This window comes from Sipha flava, unplaced genomic scaffold (assembly GCF_003268045.1).
Source record: "Sipha flava isolate LNK unplaced genomic scaffold, YSA_version1 179_pilon_pilon, whole genome shotgun sequence".
NCBI classification, from domain to species: Eukaryota; Metazoa; Arthropoda; class Insecta; order Hemiptera; family Aphididae; genus Sipha; species Sipha flava.
Window position 1 is genome coordinate 673796 of NW_020272149.1, and position 26907 is coordinate 700702.

At 30.9% G+C, this 26907-nt stretch overlaps 1 protein-coding gene across 4 annotated transcripts; it reads right to left on the minus strand.

Moving 5' to 3' along the window:
• Positions 1-11233: 11233 nt before the first annotated feature.
• On the minus strand, positions 11234-26897 carry LOC112680658 (GRB10-interacting GYF protein 2). 4 transcript variants are annotated; one of them, XM_025550820.1, is made up of 23 exons: positions 26623-26897; positions 25524-25596; positions 23572-23764; positions 23264-23500; positions 22659-22954; positions 22488-22602; positions 22308-22422; positions 21258-21605; positions 18873-19043; positions 18658-18815; positions 18457-18596; positions 18233-18320; positions 17942-18148; positions 17640-17885; positions 17399-17578; positions 17237-17292; positions 17051-17165; positions 16786-16970; positions 16429-16609; positions 15762-16089; positions 14685-14906; positions 14445-14617; positions 11234-11516 (listed from the first exon to the last, which is right to left on the minus strand). In XM_025550820.1, exons 2-23 carry the CDS (start codon positions 25553-25555, stop codon positions 11406-11408), a joined length of 3897 nt encoding a protein of 1298 aa, XP_025406605.1. In that variant the 5' UTR covers positions 25556-25596; positions 26623-26897; the 3' UTR covers positions 11234-11405. The 4 variants fall into 4 exon arrangements, with proteins under 4 accessions (XP_025406605.1, XP_025406607.1, XP_025406606.1 ...); XM_025550822.1 differs by lacking the exon at positions 26623-26897 and adding an exon at positions 26007-26484 and having other exon boundaries at positions 22725-22954; XM_025550821.1 differs by lacking the exon at positions 26623-26897 and adding an exon at positions 26007-26484 and having other exon boundaries at positions 22308-22419.
• Positions 26898-26907: the final 10 nt, after the last annotated feature.

Genomic DNA, 26907 nt, shown 5'->3' on the forward strand with positions numbered 1-26907 from the left:
TGCACAATACATCTCAAACTGCCTTGATGTATATGCTGTTCCTCGATCCGTGATCACTCTCCGTGGTACACCGAACATTAACACAAACATTTTCATGACTTTGAGCAAGGATTTGACACAAGTATTTTTGACAGCGTATAGTTTTACATATTTAGTTAGATTGTCTATTATCAAAATGATATATGCATTACCCTATGTACTCTTAATATATGATCTTAAATGGTCTATATTAACAACATCAAATGGTCTCCAATCAGGTTTTATTGGTTGTAGTCTCCATGATATCTAACATACTTCCTCATTGCCGAAAAAGAGTACTGCTCCAATATCTTTTCCACCGTCCTATCAACCGCAAAATGTCCCATGTGATCATAAAATTTTATGACTATCGCCTTCCACATTGCATTTGGAATCATCCACAATGAACGCAGTTCTCCTTTTACTCGAACTATTCGATACAGTATCTCTTTTTTCAACTCAAAATCACTTAACTTCTGTTTTTCTGGCTCCTTTGACTTCGTGAGAGTGTCTATTATTTCCCTCAATTGTTGATCACTTCTTTGCAAGGTTATCACATGTTTTTCTTCGGTCATGGTAAGCATCACACCCATTTTATTGCTTATTAACTCATTTTCTGTATCGGTTGGTTGTTCAATGGGTACCCTACTCAGTGCATCTATGTGGGCCATTTTCATACCTGGACGATGTCTTACTTCAAAATCATACTCACTCAGAAGTGTCGCTCATCTTGCTATCTGTGGATTTGAAGTCCTTTTGGCATTTAAATGGACCAATGCCTGGCAGTCCGTCACCACTGTAAATTTCACACCAGCCAGATATGGTCTTAGTCGGTTGATACTCCACACAACTGCCATCAGTTCCATTTTGCTGGAATGGTAATTCTTCTCTACCACAGTAGCCTTCTTTGAGATTGCGTGAACTAAGTGAAAATGTCCATCAGTTCCACGTTGCAATAACATTCCACTTAATCCAAGACTACTTGCATCACAATGTAATTCAGTCTCACTTTTTGGATTAAACAACTGAAGTATTGGATTTTCAATTAAATTCTTCTTCAATGTTTGAAAGGCTTTTTCTTGTTTGAATTCCCAACTGAACGATACTGTGCCTTTTAATAATTCGCTTATTGGTGCAGCTATTTGAGCGTACTTTTGTATGAACCGTCGAAAGAATCCTGTCAGTCCTAAGAAACGCCGTAATTCATGGCGGTTTTTTGGTGATTCTATTTGTTGTATCGCCGACACCTTTTGAGCTCCAGGTTCTAGCCCATTTGTTGACAATATAAACCCTAAATAGGTGACTTGTTTAAATCACAAATTACATTTATTCATCTTGAGTGTTAGATTTGCATTTTGTAGAACTTCTAATACTTTCTGTAATCGACTTAACATATCTTCAAATGATGTAGCAGGTATAAGTATGTCGAATAGGTACCACAGAGCGACCTTATTACGTAGTGGTTGCATGACCCGTTGCATCAATCTTGAAAATTCGTAAGGAGCATTCAAAAGTCCAAAAACCATTCTTTCAAATTGCCCAGTTTCACTTGGTGTAATAAAAGCAGTTTTCTCTTTTGCTTGTTCACTCAGTGGAACTTGAAGGTATCCAGAGGCCAAGTCCAACGTAGTGAATAGTTTTGAACCATACAGCGCCTCTAGACTATGAAATAACAGTGTAATCCTTTGATCGTACTCGATCTATGAAACGCAATTTTCTTCGGTAGAATGGTTATACAGATCTTTGAATAACACACGCACGCACTATCACCGTCGCACTCGCGTAATAGTCGGTCACGTTAGAAAAAAAATCAAAATCGAACTATACGGTCTTATCGGCATTCATCCCACTTCTGATTAATGTTAACTATTGAAAACAGCAATGATATCAATTAATATAAAATGTATCCTTTATTTCAACAGATCAAAAAAATTATACAATTAGTTATTTCATAAATCGCAATTAAAAGAGAAGAAGAGTTAGCTTTTACCGCACTTACAGCTTCAGAGTGGCATGCCCATCTAGTGGTTGATACAGACTTCAACGTTTTAAGTTTTGCATTTGTAGAATTAATTATTTTTCTAAAAACTGCATGGCGTACACAACTTCCTTCAACAAAGTTATATATTAACTGTATGTACCCAAAAAAGTCAAATGTAATTCTATTGTCTTTCCCGATAGAGTCAACAATAACTAAATTTAGGCAATGGCCATAACAATGTATAAAATATAGTTTTTAATTTTTTTTCTTTAAATTTAGCCTGTACACTTGCGGTATTTCCCGACATAGTTGAAGCACCATCAAAGCAAACCAAAACTAAATTTTCCCATTTTATGTTATAATCATAAATAGTATCACTCAATACATTAAAAATATTTTCAGCATTGACTGAGGTAATTCGTTTCATACAAATAAACTGTTCATATGAACATCATTTTTGTGTCTCAAAATATCGTACCACAATAGACAGCTGCTCGTGGTGACCACAGTCACTTGTTTCATCTGCTATTATTGATACTTTTTTATTGACAATTGTACTCTGCAATTGTCTTTTCATTACTAGGTTAACTAATTGTATAATATCATTTTAAATACAATTACTTTTATAAAGAGTATTCTGAGGTCCGAATACAAAATGCTGGTCAAAAACTGGATCATACTTTCGCAAAAACCTAACAATGTCCAAAAATAGTCCTTTATGTACATCATTAGTTTTTTCAGTATGCCCACAAAATGGTTTACCACCAACGCCCAAACAAAGTACAATATCTATTAATTTCGTCATTGTTTCTCTATTTTTCAGTCGATTTATCTCCTTTTGACTGCGTATATCTTCTCTTTGTTGATCTAAAATGACACATATTGATTTTGAATTGGGATTCAAAAAAGTATTTAATGATGTAGTACTATTGAGGTGACATTTTGATCGTTGGTGAACATTAAACTTTTCTGTAGCTGCTTTCCAAATTGTAAAGCCAGTTTTTGAAAAAACTATTTCAAACTGTCCAGCATTGAGCTCAACTGAACCAAAAAACATTCGACAAGGAAAAAAATAAACAGCATCCTTTTTAGGACTATATTCTAGCCAAGAAAACATCAAAAATCATGACTTTTGGAAGCTTCGGTGCCTACTGCCATAAACACTTCTTGGATAACTAGTAAATTCTGGTTGATATGCTCCTTTGATAACTCTTTGTTTAAAATCGGTTTGGTTTTTAGGAACTGGATTTAAGGGATCATCAGGGTGTATATCATTAGTATCTACAGTAACATTATCAATATGATCTTGTTTTAGTATTGGACATTTTAATTCATAAGAAGTAATAGTTTCTTTTGTTAGATTTAAATTTTCAGCTGTAAAATACAAAATACTAAAATATTGTGAAAAAAAAATATTGCATTTTATACACATGTGTATATAAAACAATAATAACATAATTACCTAACATAAACTAGGTCCAATAAATAAGTTAAGTTAGTTAAATTAATATTAAATAAAGACAATTTATTTAAATTAATAGGTACTTGATTACATTTTTTAAAAATATAAAAAGTTGATTTATTTATTACCTAATGTAGGGTTAATATCAATGAGTTAGGCCATTAAATTATTAACAAATTACATACAATTATTGCAAACATGTTATTTAAGTTTTTTCAAAGATAAAACAGTTGCTCAATTATTGACAATAGTTTCCTTATTAAAACTTTAAAACTTACTGAGAATTATTTGTTAGCAATGATGATGATGCGGTAGACTGTTTATTAGATTTTAGAACATGTTCAAGAGATCCTCTTAATTTATTGGTTTCTTCATCTTTTTTTAATTTAAGTTTTTTTTTAGCAGAACCACTCGGATAATTTCTTGACATTTTACAATGAGATGATGTAAACTCAAAGTGAATCACAATTTAAAATATTTTATTATAAACAATCTAATTTAATTATGTTAAAACACAATAATATATACACGATAATTATTTATAACACATTCACATGATCACATGGAATTTAAAAATGATGAAATAATAAACCACTATACTGTAAATATCATCAAGCAAAGTCGCACATACAGCCAACAACAAATATAGACTGTAATATGTATAACTAAATCTTATATATTTTTATATATTTCTAATGAACACCAACAAAAAAGCATAGTAGAATAGTTCTTAAAAATTCCCTTTATTTAAAGAGCTATCACTTTCGTCATGGCCACGAAATGCTAATTCTTGTTTAGCCAAAACGCCATAAATAATCTGATCAGTTTCATATTTTCATTATAATGCTTTTTAAACTTTCCATGTTCACTAAGAGCATCAACAATAGTTACAGAATATTTTTCTAAGTTTTTTGAGTTAAAATGATTGTGAATATGCTCCTCTGACAACTCATGTCTTTGTACACTTCTAGGAAAACTTTTAAAATCACAATACCCTTCAGTAGATCAAATAGACTTTGTATGTCCTAATATTAAAAAAGGCCAGAAAAATAATTTTTTTAAATAATGGCTGCCACATAATCAAGAGTGTTATTTATACCAAGTTACGTTAAATGATTTAGAAAACACTTTGCCACCTTTTTTGTCAGTAGTTAAACATGACAAAGATGGAGTAGGTTTACCTCGCTTAAGTATATCTGTTTTATCACGAGTATTACACTGACCAGATAAGGTTTGAGTCGTATAGCAAGTAGAGTGCTTTCAGGTCATCCAAAATAGCCATTATCTCAGAAAAGTTCGGTAGCCCAATACAGCCGATATCAATGTTTAATTTATATAAATTATATAAAAGTTGTTATGTATCAAAAATATTATGTACCACCACATTATCAATGCACACACTATAATCAGTATAATCTTCATGTTTATTAAACACTTGTAAATTAAGCACTTCTCCTAATGCACAATCTTGAGCATTGTTGCTGTGGTTGCCATCTGAATTACTTACTGTTAGTAGGGGCGGATCTAGAGGGGTCAGGGGGTCAGCTGATCCACAGTTAATATTTGTTGACAAAATTGGCCTCTTGGACAGTTGGCCCATCGGAGTTACTTGAAAAATGAATGCCATGTATATTCAAAATTTAAAATTTTTCAATTCATAATTTATATTTTCAATTATATCGTTTTAGTAGAAAGTTAAGTACCTAAAACATATTTTATTCCGTACGTTTGTTGCGCTGATAAAATTAGATTATATTTATTAATCGTAAATAAGTCATTATCGGTGGTATCACTAATTCTAAAATGTAATATAAATATACTTATACACTTTTATGAGCATATTGTGTTTTTATTTTTTTTTTTTTACAAGGTATTCATTTCTAATTTAGTTTCATCCCTTAAAAATGGCCTCTTGAAATGGCTTGACCCACAGTTCCCCGACTCTGGATCCGCTCCTGACTGTTAGGTCTTGATCATACATTGAAGAAGTAAACTAGATATATTATACAACAACATGGTCACTCTACTCAAAGTACAGTAACCAATTCCGTAACTACGACAAAAACCGTTTTTATGTTTATTACTCGAACGTTGTACTGTTCGGTGCACAGGCACGTAATCAGACATATTTCTATAAGGAGGCCAACATTTTATGGTCCCTTTCTGTAGTTGTGTTTATCAAAGGTGCGTCCGATATTCATATTTTTAATTCCTAGTTTTCAATAAATTAATACACGTACTATTGTCTTATCTTAAATTGTCAAATAACAAATATTTATAAATAGAATCTCAGAATTTAATTTTTGTTGTACAATCGTTAATTATATGTAATGGGCGCATATAAACTCTGCCACAAGTACCTTTTTTTACTGTAAACTTCCCCAAAAAAATAAAACAGATTAAATTGGGTTCATGTAAGCTCCACCATTAAAAAAAATCAAATGAATTTGAATACATGTAAACTCCGACAGTGAAGAAAATCGAGTAGTAATATAAAATTAATATGATATATTATTAAAAGAAATACGTAATAAGCAGTGCTCGACTTGTGGGGGGACGCAGGGGGACGGAATACCTAAACTAATTTTCAGAAATTTTAGCGTCCCCCTACTATTATTACGCTATAATCATAACGCTCAGCCAGTTTTGGGGACGTTCTTTTTTTTAAAGTAAATAGAGTCCCCCTTAAATTTTGCCAAGTCGAGAATTGGTAATAAGTAATAATAAGTGAATATTATTATTATAATATTATATAATATCATACCTCCATTTTATTTCATCAGACGCATATTTTATATTTCGGTTATATTTGTAGTTGTTAAATAAAACCAATAAATTGCCTCGTTGACCAGTAATTAATTTTATATTATTACTTTGTTGCGACATATTTCGTTCAGACATAAGCGTGTTCAAACTTTGGTGGCCGAAGGGGCACAAAAAATTTTTAAATTATGACACTAGACTTGACTTTCACTTGAAAGATGCACAGACTGAGTTGTTACTGGAGTTAACATTGTTTAGACTATCCACTTTGACTAATAATTTTTTTTATCAACAACTTAAACTCTGGCAGTTCCTTAAGACATTGATCACAACCATCATAAAAATACTCAAGAGACCTATTTTTTAAGGAAAGATACAGTAATATAACATGTAATAACAATAATTATTATAATTTTAATTAATATTATTAATAACAACAAAAAAAAAAAAAACAGTTTAACGGTGGGACATCAACCGACAGTTGGTGCACATGAAACTGGGATGCAAAACCGGTCGGTACGAGACGTACGGCGCCCACGCGTAGCCCAGCGAGTGGTCGTAGACGCGATGTTGGTGCCAGTGGTGTATTGGAGGGTATATGCGGGTATACACCGTATACCCGAATCCCTGTTTTTGGATTATGCGTATACCTTTAAGAAAATTCGTCTATCATGGGTATACGATAACTAATCATTCGTACATAATGGGTATATGCAGGGGCGGATTGGCAATTATTTTCGGCCCAGGAAATATGAAACAAACCGGTCCATGAACCGTAAATTAAACTATTTTACCCCTCCCCCTACCAAAAAATGCTTTATTTTGCATCAATTTCAAAATTTTTTTAGTTTCACCCCTAAATTAGTAAAATCTACAATAACTTTACAATAATTATAGCTATAATAGTTTTGGATAAGTCACATGATTCATCAGTTCCAACTTGAACTTGAAGTTTGATGTTAATGCATCTTTAAATATATATATATATTTTTAATGATTTTTATTTAATTTATAAAACTTTTTTTTGGTAATTATATACCTAATAATATAGAGCGGCCCAAACAAGGACCGAACCATCGGGAAGATTCCCGATTTCCCGATCGGCCAATCCGCCATTGGGTATATGCAAGCTTCTAATTTTTCATCACCATAAGGTATACATTAAACAACAACAGTACAGAATTTATTATTATTATTATTGTTATATACTACAGCTACTGTCCAAAAATAGCCTTGTGCCCCCATAAACTTCGATTAAATTTTCCCCGACTTCGGATATTTTGCGAAGAAGGTCGGAAACTGCCGAGCGTCTACATACATCAGAATTTAATACCGGTGGACGCGTACGGTATTGTATTGTCGAGGAGATATTATAATTGTTAAAAATAGATCAACAGTCAAAAAGTTTTGTTTCTAAATTTATCACAATATTAAATGATCTGTCTACGATGTTTTTGGATAGATTTTGATAGTTAATTATTATGTTGTTGTCAGTTTGTCACTTAGTATTTATTCGTCGCATATTTGTGCAAATTATTTTAAATTAATACTAAAATGTTATTACACATAACAAAAAATTAGGTTACATGAAAATTAATATTATGTTTTATATATGATATATACCTATGATTTAATTAAAGATAAGTTTAAAATGTAGACTTCCATAGCGTGGATCCAAGGGGACTAAGGGGGCGTGCGCCCATTTCAAATCCCCCAAAAATACTTTTGTTGAATTTTTGTACACCCCTAACCTCTTAGGAAAAAAGTCTGGTAGGGGTATATCCCACGTCCCCATCACATTATGTAATTTTGAGTTTAGATAGGTAGAACATTTTTTTTAAGGGTTTTAGCCCCCTCCAACCAATAAAAGCTTATGTGTTAAGCGTATACCCTAGAAAAAAATTACGAATACACCACTGGTTGGTGCACGTCGGCGGGCACGTAGCTTCCGGACTACCGTCTATCGAGTACGGTGGCGGATAGCCGCGTACCATCGTCACCACATGGACCGTCCGCGGTGCGCGTCGCACGAAACGTGCGTACCTTGATCAGCCGGCCACGGACACCGTCCGCGGACGATGAATCCGAAGTCCTCGTGACGGGCACCGTCAAACGGACGAACCTCGGTCGTGCCGGCGCTCAAGTTCAACGGTGCGCCATCGCCTCGTCGTCGATTTCGGTATCACTGCCGCTGCCGTTCAAGTACAACGGCGTCATCGTCTCGTCGCCGTCCACCTCGCTCCCGCTGCGGTTCGAGTGGCGGAAGATTCCGCCGTCACTTCGCCGTACTCGTCCTCGAACGGGTATGGACGGAAAGCGGAAACCGTACCGCTTGCACCGCATCGGACATTACTGCCGACGGTACCGGTCGGCAATGGTCCCGAGTACCCGAACGACGGTGACGTTCGTTCGACGGCGGCCGTGGTGGCGCGGTACGGCGTTGGACGCAGTACGTACCACGGCCGGATCGACTGCCGCAGCACCGGGGTACGTGACCGTAACCGATGTTGGTCGGCGACCGTCGTGGTGTTCACCATGATCGTCACCCGACCGTTGTCTACCGGTACCTCGGCCGACAGCCGAACGCTGGTCCGCAGCCAAAAACGGCCGTGCCGTTAGCAGTACTGAGTGTATTGACCTAGATGAAGCTATAAAAAAAATTAAAGATAAGAAAATAACTTTACGTAAAGTCGCAGGATAATTGACTTGGTGTGGCTTCGATCGACACAGAGTCGGTTGTGACATTAAACACTTGGTTTGCAACGCAGCAGAAATATTGTGCGATTCAAAACGTCATGGTAATCGAGATTGTACAGATAAATAACTTATAATATAGACATATTTTGTTCATTTCGATTAACCTAACATTTCATTCGACTAAGCACCTTTTTTTTTTTTTTTTACCGGCAATACACCCGCCATCTAGAAATGCCGTGAAGCAATACCTCAGGTGGCGGGTCACCATCGTTTATTGGATTCACACAAACAATGGTCATCCGTCTGGGTGGGGTGTAGCCGAGACAATCCCTTGGCTACTGCCCCTCACATAATTAAACTAAGAAAATTAAAAAATTTAAAAACTATTTACGATGTTTGCGAAGGCAACCGTTGGTGGCCGACGGAAAAGGGGGGATCAGTCAGACGATCCGTTTCCTTGCCATTCTCCTTTTCGCCCGCCTTGACGGAGCAAACCCCTGCTTGGCATGTTTCTGACGCTTCGCTTCCTCCTAGGCGGTCATCACGTCGCGCGCGAAACGGGATACCGCCTCCTAGTTGGCTGGGCTTTCCAACATTAAGGGGACCCGTCCACCCGGGTCGAAAGGTCTAATCTGCTGGACAAGTCGCTCCCGATCACCGTCAAACGCTTCGCAGCGGACGAGTGTGCGGGCAACATCATCTTCCTCCTCGGCATACTCATCGGGTGGACAGCAGTGGGAACACCCGTCATCAGAGGCGTGGTTGATTCTTCGGAGGAACCGGTTGAAGCATCTGTGCCCCGTCATGAGCTGCGTCAGATGGAAGTTCATCTCTCCGTGCTTCCTGTTCACCCAACGAGTTAGCAGTCCCGAAGGTATCAGCGTCCGGGTCGATTAACCTAAAATAAAAAATGAAACACCCACCAATAATAAATCATTTTTAAATAGTACCTATTGTAAAACAACCAATGCATTATTTGAAATTTATTATCACTTATTGCCACCGGTCTTGGTAAATTACGTTAACGCGTGTTAAGATAAAAAGGGGGTTAAGATTAAAAAGAGATTAAAACTTTTTTAAATTTATTAATATTTATTTTTTTATAAATATAGTGAAAACTGTCTAAAGCAGAATCGCATGGGACCAACAAAAAATTCCGCTTTATTCAATAAAACGGAAAAATTCCGGATTATTCAATTCAAATAAATACCAAAGAATATTTTTTCAAACAATTGTTTTAAATAATATAATTCATTAAAATTTAACTAAAATATATGTTTTACAATTCATTCAATTTAAACTGGAATATAGGTTTTTTATTTCATATTACATACTAAGCCAATTAAATATGACGTATAAGCATTTAGAATTTCCAAAAATGATGAAGAGTTTTTTGTTTTGTTCACGGTTGCTGCTATTTTTTCTTCCGTGTTATATTTTGGCATTTTAATATTTAATATGATGAACGGAACATAAAATTAAAGGTGTATGTACGATTGTTTTACAGTTACAAAAAAGAAAGTTCGTATCGTTTATGCGATAATATGCATTGTATGTACATATATTGTACGAATATGTATAAAAACAATCTTCTTTATTTATCACTGTTGTAAACGATGTACATTGTACATACGCCTATCTACTACATTTTATACCTTATTTTTGGCTTATAGTACACACGCGTGCGCCATTTTTCCGGTTTATGCAAGGTTTTTACTTGTATGGGACTTACAAAATCGTTCCGTTTCCGCGTTAAGGTTCCGTTTCATTGAGGTTCAGCGTCTACATAAAACTATAGAAACGTGCCGGAACCATAGAAAAATTCCGTATTGCAGAGTTTTCAGTTTTCAGTGTATTATAAATTTCATATAATATATTTTGTACTTATATGTGATAAATACTAATATCATTTAGAGCCTCCCCACTTTAACCACTGTTTTTACTTACTCTAAATAGAGAATTCATAACCTAATTGAAGATACATCCTGCAAATGTATGTTTTAATGTTCAAAAATAAAATATCCAGTATTATTTTATTAAAAAATTATAATATATATTTATATATTATTCTAATTTTCAATTATAATTATTAAATCATACGGTTATTTACAATAATAATTTAAATAACGGATTTTAGAATGGGACTTGGAAAATAAATTTGTACAGTCAACACAAAAAAATCCATGTTAACTTTGTACGCAAGGCATCTGTACAACAATAATTAAGACAACATAACTCTAAAAAATTAACAATAATAATATTATTAATTTTTTATTATTTACATTTAAAAAATAATAATAAAAAGAAATTAATTAATTTAAATATATATATTTATCAAAAAAAAAAAAAATTCAACAAGAAACATGGATATATGTAATACTCAAATAAAGATTGTTTCTTTAAACTTTCAAGGCCTAAATCGTTCCAAAAAACACAGATGACATAAAATGACATTCTGATTTGCTATTGTTTAAGAGTTCACTCTTATTCGCCAAGATCAAGTTCACCAACATTGATACGTTCAGAGCCAACGACATTGAAACCAAGAACTTTATTATCTAATGGTACCATTTTATTTCGTTTTTTGTTTTTACTCTGAAAAATAAAATAAAATTCCATTTAGTTAATTTCTATAAGTTAGTTTTAATAGATCAATAATTGTTGATAAAAATAAACAAATTACTAAACTATGTACGACTAAATTATTTAAACATTATCTGAACTCATTAAAGAGCTTTTATATAAATAAATGTGTGCATTGCATTGATTTTCCTACTAAAAAAGAATAAAAATACTTAATTTATTCACAAGACACATTTTTATATAATAAACATACATTTATGAGAATAAATTCAATAAATTTAAAAAATATATTTGACATTAAATTTCTGTATGTAATATAATAAAATTTAAAAGAATTGTTTCATTTTACCACTAATATTTACTCACCAACATGTCTGAATTCAGTTGTACAAACATAAACTGATTAATATACAAAGGAAAATATTTTTATTATTTAATTAAAATATGATTTGTATACCTAAGAACATAACTTGTATACAGGATACATGAAAAAAATAGACAGACAGAATGTAAAAATAAATTATTACGCATAATTAAACAAAAAAAGTAACATATCCAACACTGTACATTATTTGTTTATAACAAACACGTATAGGGATTTTAAGTAAAATGTTTTATTTCAGTTTTAGATTTCCATTGGAAATAGAGGAATAATAAGAAAATGGGTTTCAAATCCATTTTATTCTTGTTACAATATCAAATAATATTTCAAGTATTCAGTAATAAATTAAAATCAATATATTTTGTCTAATTTTAAAAAATGGTCACAGGCAGTTTTTACAAACTAAAATGTATTTTTATTTGTTTATTAGACATATATAATAAATTAACTAGTTCAGCTTAATTTTGACCTTAAACTATCTTATACTTGATTTATCTACAAATATATTGTAAATTATAATTTAAATGTTTTAAGTACAGTAACTTAGTACTTACTGTCCTTAAAACATTTAAATTATATAGTGATATTTTTTTATTTTTAAAAATCTTTGAACCTTAAACAATCTTATGGACTTTTTTGCAACTTAGCAATTTACTTATGCTTAATGAATAATCCGAATAAGAAAAGTAATGTCTTTGATAACGATCTCATCAAATATCGAGAGACTAACAAGATAAAAATAAATAATTTTAACCAAGATACGCAAAGAAAATAAATGTGATAACCTGTGTGTTTAATAAACGCACAAAGACCAACTCATGAAAAATCAAAGGTTGAAGGGATGTGATTAGTGTCAGATAGGCCAAATAATAAGCAAGTGCAGTTTCCTTAAGACCATAGATATTTATTAAGTCAACAGTAGTTACAAAAGAAAAGACTTTAAAATAATCAGCGTATAACTAGAAAATCTTATGGTGAGACTTAAAAGAATATGAACTTTCCCCAAACATACCATTTATATTTGAAAAGCCTAGACATTTTAGATGATAAAATATTATTGTAGTAATTGGAGATTTCAATTGTAGAAATATAAGATGGGGATAAGCAGATATCAATACAGACGGAGAAAAGGTAGAATGCTGGGCAAACGCAAATAATCTTAACCTCCTTCATAACATAACAAAAGATCATGGATAGGTAGATACTAAAAGACCACACAGATTCTACATCAGTATTTAAGAAAGAACAGTAGATAGAGGATTATAAAGAAATAAAAAATACCCTGCCTCAGGGGAGTGTAATAGCTCCAAACTTCTTTAATATATATATATATATATATATATATATAAATAAATAATCAACCCATTTGAAACAAACAGAACACTCTATCTATGTGGAAAATCTAGTGGTAATGGCACAAGAACATTTTTAAACTATTGAGAATAAAATAGAAAATATGCTTAAAAAGCTAAAAAAAATATTGTAAAATAAATCACTTAGAGTAAAATCACCATAAGACCTAAATATGCACATTCCATCAATGAAATAAATAAACAAACAGAAGGATAAACATCAAATGATAAAGAAACAATCTGAACAAATCGAAATATCAGTGTGTAATCTTGGATAAAACTCTTATAGGAAATATTATGAAAATACATAAAAAAAAGGGTAGTATGAGAAATGGAATTATAAAGAAACTGGTAGGATTTAAATGGAGAGCAGACCCTAATATACTGTGTATATCTACCTGGCACTGTCTCCTGGCAACAAAATATGTGTGTTCTGCATGAAAGAACTCTATGCACACAAAATAGACACCAGTACTAATGAAACACAGAATAATCACAGATTGTCTTAAACCTATGAAAATAAAATACTTAAATGTTATTAATGAAATAGGTCTTCCTCAGAGGGCAAAAAAATGAAAAAGGGCATTAGACATTCTATATACAAAATAAAATCGCCAAAATACAGTCAAGGAAATGTTTTATAAAAACTAGTAGAAAGAAGAAAAAAAGAGAGAACGTAATCACTAAAGTCAAAGGAAGAGTTAAAAAATAAAGGCAAAACGTTCTCATGGAATTAATGATGAACTATAAATCGCATAAAAAAAAAAAAAAAAAAAATCAAGCAACCATACAAAAAAGAACACATGTAAATGAGACTTAGTTGAAAATGACAAATATGAATGTGGAGAAATTAATATTTATGAATTTCCCAATTTTAATACTAGTACACAAAGAAATATATAGAAGAAATTAATGACAATGCCATACTTTTTTTTTTTTGCTTTATGGGCCATTAAGGCCTTTTGCAACTTCTACTAAACAATGCCATATAGTTGATACAACATTTAAATGGAATGTTTTATATACATTAGACTACTGTGATAAAAAAAGAAAATATAAGCTTAACAATCATTTACTTTAAGATTTTGGATTTTATAAGCAATACTAGTTTATTTAAAATATTTTATTGTAATATTCCAAATTAGAAAATTAACAAATATATATTAAACATAAAATATTATAACTTGCAAATTAATTTAAGCTTACTTTCATTTCAACAAAATCAGAACTCCTCTGTTTATTTTGTATTTTCAGACGTTTGTCAAAGAATTGTTTGATGAACTCTCGCACTTCTTTATTATCACCCAGGTAATTCTGAATGTAATCCTTTACTTCAAACTCAGATTCTACATCTTTCAAAAATGTCACAAAAGTAGGTACTAAAAAAAATAATTTATTATCAGTTTATAAGTTTTTAAACTTAAAAATTAGTAGTTTAAAACTCACTGTCAATGGTATTTTTATTAAGAGTTGCTAAATGTTTACAACACCATTGGCTAAATTCATCATTGCAATTATTGTTTTCACCTCTACTTTCAATAACTTTCTTCATAGCATTAGTTTGCTGTAATGTTTGATTGACAGTTTTTGCCACATTTTTTACATTTTTGTTACCGACTACAACAGCCGGTGTTTTATTAGATTTCTGAGGCTGTTGTTTATCATTACCTGCAATATGAGAGAAATATTGAAACCTTTAAGGTTAAAGAAACCCTTTTTTATTTGAACAGTAATGTAAAAAAAAAAAAAAAAATGGGTAAAAAAATGTAAACAGTTAATAATAAGGCTCGTTTCACACCATACAGTCTTGACTGTACGGCAAAAACCGGATCATTTGGTCACTAAGCTTATCGCGCCGTCCGGCTGCCGTACACTGTAGTGGCAGCAGTAGACGGTTGTTACACGGCACGGCGACGGTATTTTGCCGAGAACGTATAATATGAAAGCGTATATGCTGTTCTTTGCGCCACTAAAATATTATCGCCGTCCGGATTTTTGCCGTACGGTCAAAACCGTATAATGTGAAACGAGCTTAAGAGCATAATATTTGAGAATTGTAATTCAATAATACAGTGGTGGCCAAACTTTTTTTTCCTCGGGCCATAAAAAACAACTTTTTTTTATCGCGGCCCATAAAAAAATGAATTCTAAATTTTGTTTTACGTAAATGCAAAATATTACAGTTATACAAATAAGTGCTGTAATATAGAAGAATTTCGCGGGCCAGATATTAAATGATGACGGGCCGTAGTTTGGCCACCACTGCAATAATATATAAATAATATTTAAGTGCATTTTAATGTTTATTTTAATATTCTAATGCAATATCTGAGTATTGTATAAGTCTGTATATAATTTTAAAATATTTATTTATGAAGGAATATAAACAACACTTTTAATAAATTTCTCGAAAAAAAAGATGTGTATACGTATTTAAGCAAAAGTAATAAGCAAAGTATTTATCTAGAATGTAGTATTTGTTTTATGAGTATTAAGTGTTTAATTAAAATGAAATTCACATACTGATTTGATTGGTTGATCCCCAAACTGAATTAGTAGCAACAAGAGTAGACTGAGGAACATTTTTAGCAATAACAGTTGACCATGATTGCATTCTGACAGCTGATCTTGCTTTTTCTTGTTTTGCCTGTTCAATTGCTACCATGGATATCTCTCTTTCGGTGCGTTCACGTTCTTTTTGTTTAATTAACTGTTCACGTTTTTGTTCTTCTGCTTGAATCTCAGCCATTGACTTAACTTGCATTTGTTTTTTTTGATCTGCTGCTGCCCAAGGTGCTGATGCACCTTCAACACCATTATGTGCCACTGTTAGAGGTTCTTTTTTCTTTTTCTATATAATACACAACAATATAACTAATTAAATACCAAGGATAATAATTATATTATTTTCATAAAAATTCTACGCATATCAGATGTTGAAAAACAACAGTTAAACCTGGTACAGGTCACCCTACAACCATAAATTTACTATTAGACCTATAAAAATTCTATAGCACTCCTGTATAGATAACGTGGCACATTGACACTTTAGACTGTTGTATAGCCTTCTATATAAGGGGATTAATGATATTTCTCTCTAGTAAGGTTTGAACCAGCAACAGTGTATGTTAGCACTGTTATCTGAAATTCCTCAGCCATTCCATCCCCAAATTATATCAAATCACTATACCTTTTGTGGCTCAGTGACTATGGGAACAGCACTTGACTTGGAGTTATCTTGTTTTTTCTTTTGATCATCATCTTTTTTTTTCTGATCATTTTTTTTAGCATCTTCTTTTCGTTTTAATTCTTCTTTCTTTTTTTGTTCCTCCTTTTTCTTTAGCTCTTCTTTTTTTTTCAAATCAGCTTTTCTGAAAATACATTACTAATCAATTTTTTTTTTTTTAAACATAATCAATAAGAATAATTACAAGTTATTATAATGCATAGATGTATACATGTCATATACATGTATATGTAATAAACATAAATTTCATATTAATACAGATATATATTTATTTCTAAAATAAAATAAAATAAAATAAACCTTTTCTTTTCTTCTTCTTGTAGTCGTTTTTCTTCTAACAGTCTTTTTTCTTTCTCCTCTTTAACTTTTTTATCATGCTCACGTTTTTTTGCTTGTTCTTCTTCTAACTTCTTCTTTTCAATTCTTTTTTTTTCTGCATCTTCTTTTAGCTTTTTTTCGTGCTCTTTTAACCTAAGAGCTTCCTCCTGAAATTATAATTTACATTCATAAATTTCAAACATGTAGAACATTTATAATTTTCAAATTATAAAAATATGCTGCAAACCTTCTTTTTTTCTTCTTCTAATTTATTAGCTTTTTCCAATTCTTGCTTTTTTTTTAACTCTTTTTGCATCCTGGCTTTCTCAGCCTCTCTTTTTCTTAACTGTTCATTTTGTTTTCTATAAAAAAGATTAGAAATTTTATTTATAAAATATATATGTATTATTAAATAAAAATTAAAAATAATTACATTTCTTGTTTTCTAGCTTCTTGACTTCGTCTTGCTTCTTCTTTAATTGTTTCTTCCTGCACAAAACATTTAACATAAAATTAAATGCAGAAATAAACTAATTTAATGACATAAATATATTGAAGTAATTAGTTTTCAATTAAGCAGTTATCAATTTCTTACAATTGCTTTATGGTCAGCTCCAATAATTTTAGTATACTCTGCTGAACCCCATAAAACACCTGGTATTTGTTGAGTAGGATCAACTGGGGGACCAGTTTGCCAGCCACTCATTCCAATAAGACCATTGATTTTAGGTTTGTCTGGACCTGGGAAATCCATACCCCATACACTGTTTTCTACCTGATAATTAATATAACATAAATAATAATATTAAAAAAAAGTAGTTTAGTTAAAATATTACTTTAAGAGGTTTATCTTGAGGTGCTCCTAATTGCCTTAATAAATCTGATATAGGATTGTTTTCTGGCTGAACACTATTTGGTCGAATAACATTGGAACTTTGATGGTGATGAGGAACATTTGCTGGTGGTGATGTAGATGTTTTTAAACCCCCCATACTTTGTACTAAAGAATGTAATGGATCCAGTTGTTGGGCCATTGGCTGAGAAGGTGGCACAGCATGAATATTATGTTTTGGATCAATTTGCTAAAATTCAAATTATTATTAATTTAATAATTACATATAAAAAATTAGTTTCCTACATGATTAAAATGTTGTTGTTGTTGTTGTTGTTGCTGTTGCTGCTGCTGCTGCTGTTGCATATGAGATAACATAACCATTAAATTATTATTTGAAGGATTCATAGGGTGTAAGTTTGGTTGAGGCTGTGGTTGAGGAAGAATGGGAGTTGTATACATTGGAGGAATTGTTGTATTTGCTTCAACATTCCGAATATGATGCATTATCAACTAGATTTAAAAATTCATAAGTTAAAAAATGAGAAAAAAATTTATGTATACACATTGTTTATACATAACTATACTATTAATTACCTGTTGTTGTTCAATAGGTGACAGAGTACTCCACCTTTCAGATTGTGATAGTTGATGAACTGCACTTTGTATAGCTATTTCTCTTTGCCTGAAAAAAAAAAAAATAATAATAATTTTTTATGAGTGTCTAAGCCATTTTTACAATACCATGTGCTTTAAAGATTTAATTTATTGATTTCTTTTTACAGAAATCAAAATGTATTCTTATATGGTTAAGAACTTACTTTATAAATAATTGTCTATATTGATAGTGTTGTTGATGCTGTTGCAGAACTAATGATTCATTCATAGTGAAAGGGTTATGTGGAGGAGGAGGAGGAGGTGGCTGTATTCCTATACGAGCACTAATTTTAACATCTTGTTCCTAAAAATATTGTAATATAAGTAATTATAAATATTTAAAAAATATAATTAAAAAAATATACCGAAAACGGAGTGTCAGAAAATGGTACATTTCCTTTTAATCGCACAAGATCACCTAAGGAATAAAAGTGTTCATCGCCAGCTCTTTTCACCATCAACATGTTATCATGAAAATAGCCCAGACTATACCATTCTGCCATTTCAGTAGTCAAGAAAGGACCTAAGAAATTCAAGTTGTTTTTAAGAACAATCAAAAATCTTGTCAAATATTATTTACCTTGAACTTCGCCTTGTGGATCTCTATAATACCATTTATTATTAGTAAGAGGTGCAAGTGGAGGATGCGACGATGGTCCAATTTTAAAATTATCACTGGTTAATCTAGATACCATGGATTCTGCCTCAGCATCCATTGTATCGATTCGATGATTAGCATTGGCATTTAAACCTATTATAATTTTGTAAAATCATTTTTAATACAAATAACTAATTTAACAATATATATTTAGGGGCGAAGTAGGAAACTGGGCACTGTGCACTAAGCTCGAATATTTTGGGCAATTTAAAAATGATAATTTTAAGATTTAAATTTTTCATACTTTGACCAAGCATTTGCCTATGAAAAGTATACCTTGCCCAGATTCAAGTGTGCTAAGCGAATTTAATACTGCAGTGTGCTAGGCACTTTTATATTGAATAGTATTTATACATAACAATAACAGTACAAAACTATTCTTACATATTTTATTCGTTTACAACACAACTTACAAATTAAAATCTAATAGCACACAATGTATGCGACAATAGCTGCCGATAACATATTTGATCTGTAATCTCAACAATAAAGTGATCAAATAGTATATTCAATATACTACATATACATAACACATACAATTGTAGTCTACATACTATATTGCACATTTGCATAACACTATAATCTAGATAATATTTCATTATCTAATAATAAAACTCCTACTCGATGTTTTCACCACGTAGTTATTAATGCATTCCGGTTTTATTTTTTGATCAATGTTTTTAACTATATTCTAATGCAAAATGGAAAATAAAAGTACCTGAAGGTAATTTGATTAAATATTATGTTAACAATTATTTCAACTTCTTAATGAAACACGTGTATCTGTGGGACATGAAGGTAGAAACCGTATGGAGTATGAATTGATTTTGAAATATAAAAAATATAATAAAGAAGACTATAATGATATTTTTAAATTTATGTGACCAGTGTCAAAAAGTTTTAGTTGTAAAACCTATACTTTCATCAGAATTAAACTCTTGCTGACAATTTTATTTAATATATATGAAAGCCTGATGGTTATTTTAAGCTTATAATTATAGATCAAGATTACTTTATGAAGTTTATAATTCTTAGACTCGTTCAATTTATGGAGAATCAGTTTTTACCATGATTTTAACATTCACTGCATGAAGCTATTTTCAGAATACCTAATAAAGTTGGCTTGAAATCAACCATAATTCCAACAGATTTATTAATTTCTACTTAATAATCAGAAGAGGTCATAGATTCTCTGGGTTGCAGAGCTTTCATCATAAACATAAATGAGAAAGATGAAAAAAATGATGGAAATAATAGACCGTACAAAAAAAATTTTTCTGATGAAGACTACAAACAATTAAAACAATCAAATAAAATTGAGAATAGAATCAATATCTTTAAATTGAATAAAAGCTGCTGATAATTTTAAACTCCAAGGCTAAGAAAACAAATGATTTGTTTGAAGATCATTTTTTCCTGAAAAAAAGTTAAAATAAAATTTCCTGATGTGGATTGGGCAATATGTGATTACACCAAAGATTTATAGGAGTAATACTTTCTGATAATTAATGTTAAAATTATAAAATAATTTTTATATTAATAATTTTTTTACAGCTAAAGATAATTTATATGAAATTATAACCTAAGATGGCAGACATAATATGCAGAGAGGTGTTTATTCAAATCAATGAGGTACTACCTGTAAACATTTCTTTGCGAAAAAAGGTTCTAATTTGGGTAGCCAAGGGTACAATAGATGTAATTGCAATGCATTATGTAAAAAATCTGGTATCCTTTGAAATTCCTGAAAAGTGCCATAAAAGTTCCACATGTGATGATAAATAAAGGTAAAATATTAAAATTATAATAATAAGTAATTAAAATAACTATAATTTAATAAATATATTCATCTTATTCATGTCAAACCACTTTTAGATAAAAATATTAATTCTTTAGTAATAATTTCTTTAGCTACCATACTGGATAATAGATTTAAAAACTACTAAAAGGCAACTAATATTTGTAGGGTCTATTTAATTTATTTATTTTATGATTATTTAAGTACTCATTAAGGTATTTTATTTGATTTATAATATATTTAATATTTAACCTACAGTGTCCACATATAATTGGGCACTGTATACAATGCCTGGGACAATGCCCGAATTCTTACTTTGCCCGTAACATATATAATAGAATGAAAAAATAATTCCTTGCATTAATTAAACATTATAACTATAGAAATTAGTGCAAAACGACTAATAGTAATAATAATCATAATAATAATAAAAAAATTAATTAATAGGTTATACAATCTATAGAGCTAATAAAATCTTTCATCATTTATTTGAATAATATGGTACTAACTTGTAGATCGATGAATGGGATTAATATTAGAATTGTCAATATGACTTTCTACACCAGGTATCTCTCTTAAGTTTTGAATATTTTCTATTTTATTTGGTTGGCAATCAGACATAAGTGAAATTGCTGGACTACTTTTGCTGTGTATAACTGGAATATCTGGAGCTTGTTGAATTCTAACTGGTTCAGGATGATTTATCATAACTTTTTCATTTTGAATAAATGCTTCTTTAGTATTTTGGGTGTTTATTTTATGTTGGTGCTGTTGCCTCATAGTTTTAAAATGTTCAGGTGAAGTAATTAATTCTTCATTTTGAGATGGTGAAGTAGATATTGAAGATGATACAACTTCTAAAGTATTACAAATAAAAGATTGATAAGATGGTTAAACACTATGTAATGTTATGATTAATTAAAAAGTGATTTCATTCAATGCTTAATTATTATACAAAATCAAATTTAAATTATATAAAATTGATAAGCTATGACGAATAATTTTTTTATTAACTATAAAATGTAATTTGTATATTTACTTGAAAACATTTGTATCGAGTAATATAGATTATATTTTTATCCATAAATTACAGTAAAAAATTTGGTTCAACTGATTTTCAATAAATTAGAAACATTTTATCAGTCAGTTATTATGACAAATTTAAACATAGTTAAACAAAATACCACCAAGAAGTGTTCTTTTTCTTAAGTAGTAATCTGTTATAATTTATTTATTTATAAATTGAATATATAAAAACTATTTAATGAAAAAAATTAGCTTTGAATTTTAAGCCTATGCTTATAATTTTAACACTAACACACATGCACAATAGTTTGTTGGGTAATACAAGAAAGCTACAATTATTTTAGATAAGATTACATTATACATATTACTATACTTTATTTAAAACTGTTGTACTAACATGGTGTTGCTTTTAAAATTATACAAATGAATAATTAAACTACAAGAATAGACTTAAAACCAATATCTTTATTCTAACAGGTTTAATTGATGTTTTAAAATATGTAGCATGTCATATATATGTATATATTTCTTACCATCTTTTTCTTGTCCATTATGTTGCTGTTTTTCTTCAACAGGTGATATGTTTGAGCTTTCTATATTATTAATACTAGTATCATTTTCGTGCTCTTCTTCATAATCTTGCTCCTTCTTAAATTAAAATTAAATTAAAATAGCAAATTTTCTATTTACACATATTAATTAAATTATCATACTTCTCGTGACTGTTCATTTCCCATATTATAGCGGTGTTCTTCTTCATAATGATTATCGTGAAAAGCGCCAGATGAATCAAAACTTCCACCTTTTTCAGCAGGATTTTCAACAGCCCTAAAATAATAAAATTGACAAATATGAAGCTTTATTACCAAGTCAAAATAAAATACCATTCAGGCAAATTTTCTCCCCAATCAAGTTTTCTTCGTTCATGACCACTAGAATTATTAGACCACCTTGATTCACCACGATCCCATCCTTCATCTTCATCATATTTTAATGTCGGTCGTCCAGCAGGCCATCTATCATTGTTATAAGAATCAGAACGAGTTCGTCCCCAGCGACCATTAGAATCTTCAGATTGACCTTGATGTGCACCACCTCTATTTTTTCTCCACCAATTGGATTCATCTCTTCCTCTCCAATCATTTGTATATTCTCCATTTCGATTCATATTTCTTTCATTCTAAAAATTCAAAGTACAAGTATACTAATAATATCTAAAATATCTAAAATACATAACTATTAACAAAGTTCATTTAATTATACTCCTTCACAAGAGAAACAATTTTTATCAAGCAAACTGAGTTCTGACAATCCCATGATTGATTCATTTTTATTTCTTTGTTAAATCTCTTATTCAAAAATTAGACCAAGAAGTGGTTTCAGAACATGTATACACAATACTAAATGTTTTATTTTAGAGGACTATCTTTCAGGAGAAAGTATAAAAATGAACAAAGAATATATCTTTATTAGTAATTAAATATTTTACCGAATTAAGTCTCTCAAATGGTCTATGAGGACCTCGGTTCATTGGTGAGCCTCCACCTTCTGGTCCTTCCTCATAACCAGGTCGTGTAGTATTATAATAATAACCACCACGACCACCTCTTCCTCTTGCACTAGTACTACTAGCACGAACTTCGATATTAGCAGTACCTCTACCAGTAGTTGTTCGTACAGATGCTCTGACTATAGTGTCACTGTTTATACCTCGATTCCAAAGTCTCTGAAACAATAAGATAATTTAATATTTAATTAATAATAAGGCTATTTATATATTGAATATATAAAACATACAGTTTCTTCTTCAGACATTTGTTGTAAAGACAATGGAGTTTGAGGCTTTTCACTGAACACCATAGACAATTCTTTCAGAGATTCTGGAGGAAGATTACATGATGAGATATCAAATAAGGCTAACATCTCTTCTCGACCATAACGATGTTCAGCAAGCTGTGGCTTAGATATACCTTGAGACATGTTCCTTAACCTAATATAAAATAAATAAGACATACATTTTACATTAATTTTAAAATTTATATACACATATACAGAATCTAAATAACAAATAATTTATAACTATATAATAGATTCAATAGAAAATACATTTATTACTTAATCGTTTAAATAAATCAATAAGTGTATGACATTTTTTTATTTTATTTTCAAATAATTGTTTTATTTAATTAAAAATGTTCAAGTATATATAAATTAAGTGCTTTGTATTAAATATTAAAATATACTATTGACTCCCTGATGATAAAAATATATTAAATTCTATTAACATTACATTTTTAACAAAAGGTAATTTGAAAGTAAATTTCTATGGTTGGTGCATTTGATGTAAATTAATTTATCAAACTAATTACAATAACCTAAATATTTATTAATTTAACAAATATTACAATGAAGGTAGAGTATTGAGTAACTTTAATATTTAGTCAACTTAAAACTTGTAAGTATAACATTCAGATATTATGAACAGAAATTAAAATAATAAGACATTAAAACCTACTATACTTAATAAAAGGTATAAGTGAAAAACTATTTTTTATTTCCTACATTATTTTTAAATATAATATGTACCCATATTTTAAGTGTCAATACACAATATAAATATAATAATTATGTAATCCAAAATATTTTTGGAGAGTATGAGGTTCTTCTTAATTTTAACTTAAATCCTTAAAAATATGTATTTTAAATTTGAAACAAAAATCACTTTAATGGTTAAGTTTCAATTGGAAGTAAAGATAAATTAAATTGAGTTTTGTTAATAATCTATCACTATATTAATTTAAATCTGATTCTTCTTTACACGTATATAATTTTCAAACTACACATTGGTGATGTACATCCTAAAAATGAACCAGCCATATTTTTTTTATAAGTAGTTATTCCATCTTAGTAAATATTTCTTCAATATATATTTTAATGATATCTTAACATATTCGATTCCCTATAATTTTTTCCATGACAAGTGCTTCTCCACTTTGGAACTATCTTTAATGCACAAATTCGTTATTAGCACAAATTTGCAAGAACACAAAAAAAAATGTATAATATTATTTATCCTAATTGTATTAATCTTATAAATATATTTAATTAATGAAGTAACAATCTAAACATAATAAAAAAAAAAAAAACATAAAAAAAACTTAATCTAAAGAATAATTGATGTTTAGGTTTTAAAAATTAAATTAAGCTTGATAATAAATATATATATATTTATTTAAATAGATTAATTTAAATAAATAAAAATAGATACTAGATCATTTTATTAACAATGCTGAATATGTTAAAATATTGACAAGTCGATTTTTATTTCCTATAATTAAATAACAAAATGTCCTAAGAATTCTTATTTGCACAAAAATATTTGTTATAACAGTTGAACTACTGGCTTTTTATCTTGAATAGATTTTCAGTGATATAGTTTTGGAATGATGACGTCTATATGATAAGAATAGTTTAAAGAGTAATATAGGTAAAGAATAGTAATAGACTATAAATGATTGTTGGAAAAAGTAATTACATTTTATTGAAAATTAAAGCACAAATAAGAATTCCAGCCTAGTAAGTTAAAATGGCTCTATGCTATCAATGAAACATTGAATCACTTTATGACAATCGTATATTGAAAGAATAGGAGAAAAAAGAACATCTAACTGACCACAGTGTCAATTAAGAAAATGTAAAAACAAAAATAGGTAAAGGTAAATATATGTTTACAGCCAATGCGTGCTTACCACTCTGGACCAAACTTTATGGAGTCCGTCATGATTTCAACTTTTTTTTTAAAAAAAAGTTAGTATGAATGCACTGGAACAAAAAAAAGGGATTCGAATATTAATTATAAGTTTGTGAAACACACATACTGAACCTGTTGATATCGTTTTCACAGGTCAATAAGAAAAGCTTACATACAAGGGCGCGAGCGCAGCGCGTAACCATACAATGCGATCGTTAATATGAATGTATAATGAGTGTAAATAATACGAAGATAATGATAGCGATAAAAAGAACAGGAAAAAAACGACCAGTTTTTTTTTTTTTTTTTTTGACTCGTAGCTTGTCTACTCCACTACGTGCGACAGCGTGGACGGACCAACGGTCGATGACGTGATGAACGTGAGGGACAGAAAGGAACCAGTCCGAAAAATTCAAAAAAATAAAATAAAAATTGATGCGAGTACGGCGAGAAAATCAAAGCTTAGTCCCCACGGTCTAACCTTTTTGTAATGCGGTGTAGCTGCGACAGCGAAACAGCAACGATGACAGCAGACGGAAAACAAACTTTCAGCGGCGGAGATGACTAGCCGAGATGAAAAAATCGTGCTGGACGTTCAGAAACACGTATAAATACAGATGTAAACAGCAGCGACCGATAATATACAGCAGAGAAGCGCAGCGGAATAATAACACATACACACACACACACTCCATTGGCTCGCACACAAATATGAAAATATATCGAGTGACAACAAAGCAAACATAACCTAACAAACGCGCGCGGTCGACGGGATCGTCGACACCATCACAATCGACCATGGTCATCTTCGCCGTCTTTCCGGGAACCGAATTCGACGACGTGCGAAAAGTGAGGATTATGATGTCGATATCGTCGACCTCCGAACGTCAAAAGTTTGCGTGATGAGACCTTCGAAGGCGCGAGCGAACGACGGCGGCTGACAGTAGGGACGAAATCCGTCCGACCGCCGCAGATTAACACATCACGAATATTTTAACATCTTGGTCAAAATATCGTATGAGGGGGCCCCGACCGGAGAATATCTTGTGCCGTCAACAGCTAGGGACGGGCGCGAGAAAACGGATTAATGTTCGTACCTGAAACAATATGATCCGGAAACGGGTAAAATGGCAACAATATGGCCGACGTAGCAGTATGTGCACGAGTTCTCGTGTAAAACGAAAAAGAACGAAAAATGATTTTGAATATTATCCTCTGCGCCAATGCCAGCGTATTATAATGACGGGGAGAAAAAAAAAACGAAAAAATGCAACGTAAATACACTGCACACACATACACACACGGACGCACAAGAGCGCGCGGCGTTCTTATTCAATGTATATTATATACGTAACATATACATACGCACATATATATCTTAC

Coding starts and splice junctions, on each gene's coding strand:
- LOC112680658 (XM_025550820.1), bottom strand. CDS start 25,555: ATGACGGACTCCATAAAGTTTGGTCCAGAGTG. Junction 21,606..22,307: donor TAATGGACAAGAAAAAGATG/GTAAGAAATATA, acceptor GTAATACTTTAG/AAGTTGTATCATCTTCAATA. Junction 17,166..17,236: donor GAAGCTAGAAAACAAGAAAT/GTAATTATTTTT, acceptor TCTTTTTTATAG/AAAACAAAATGAACAGTTAA.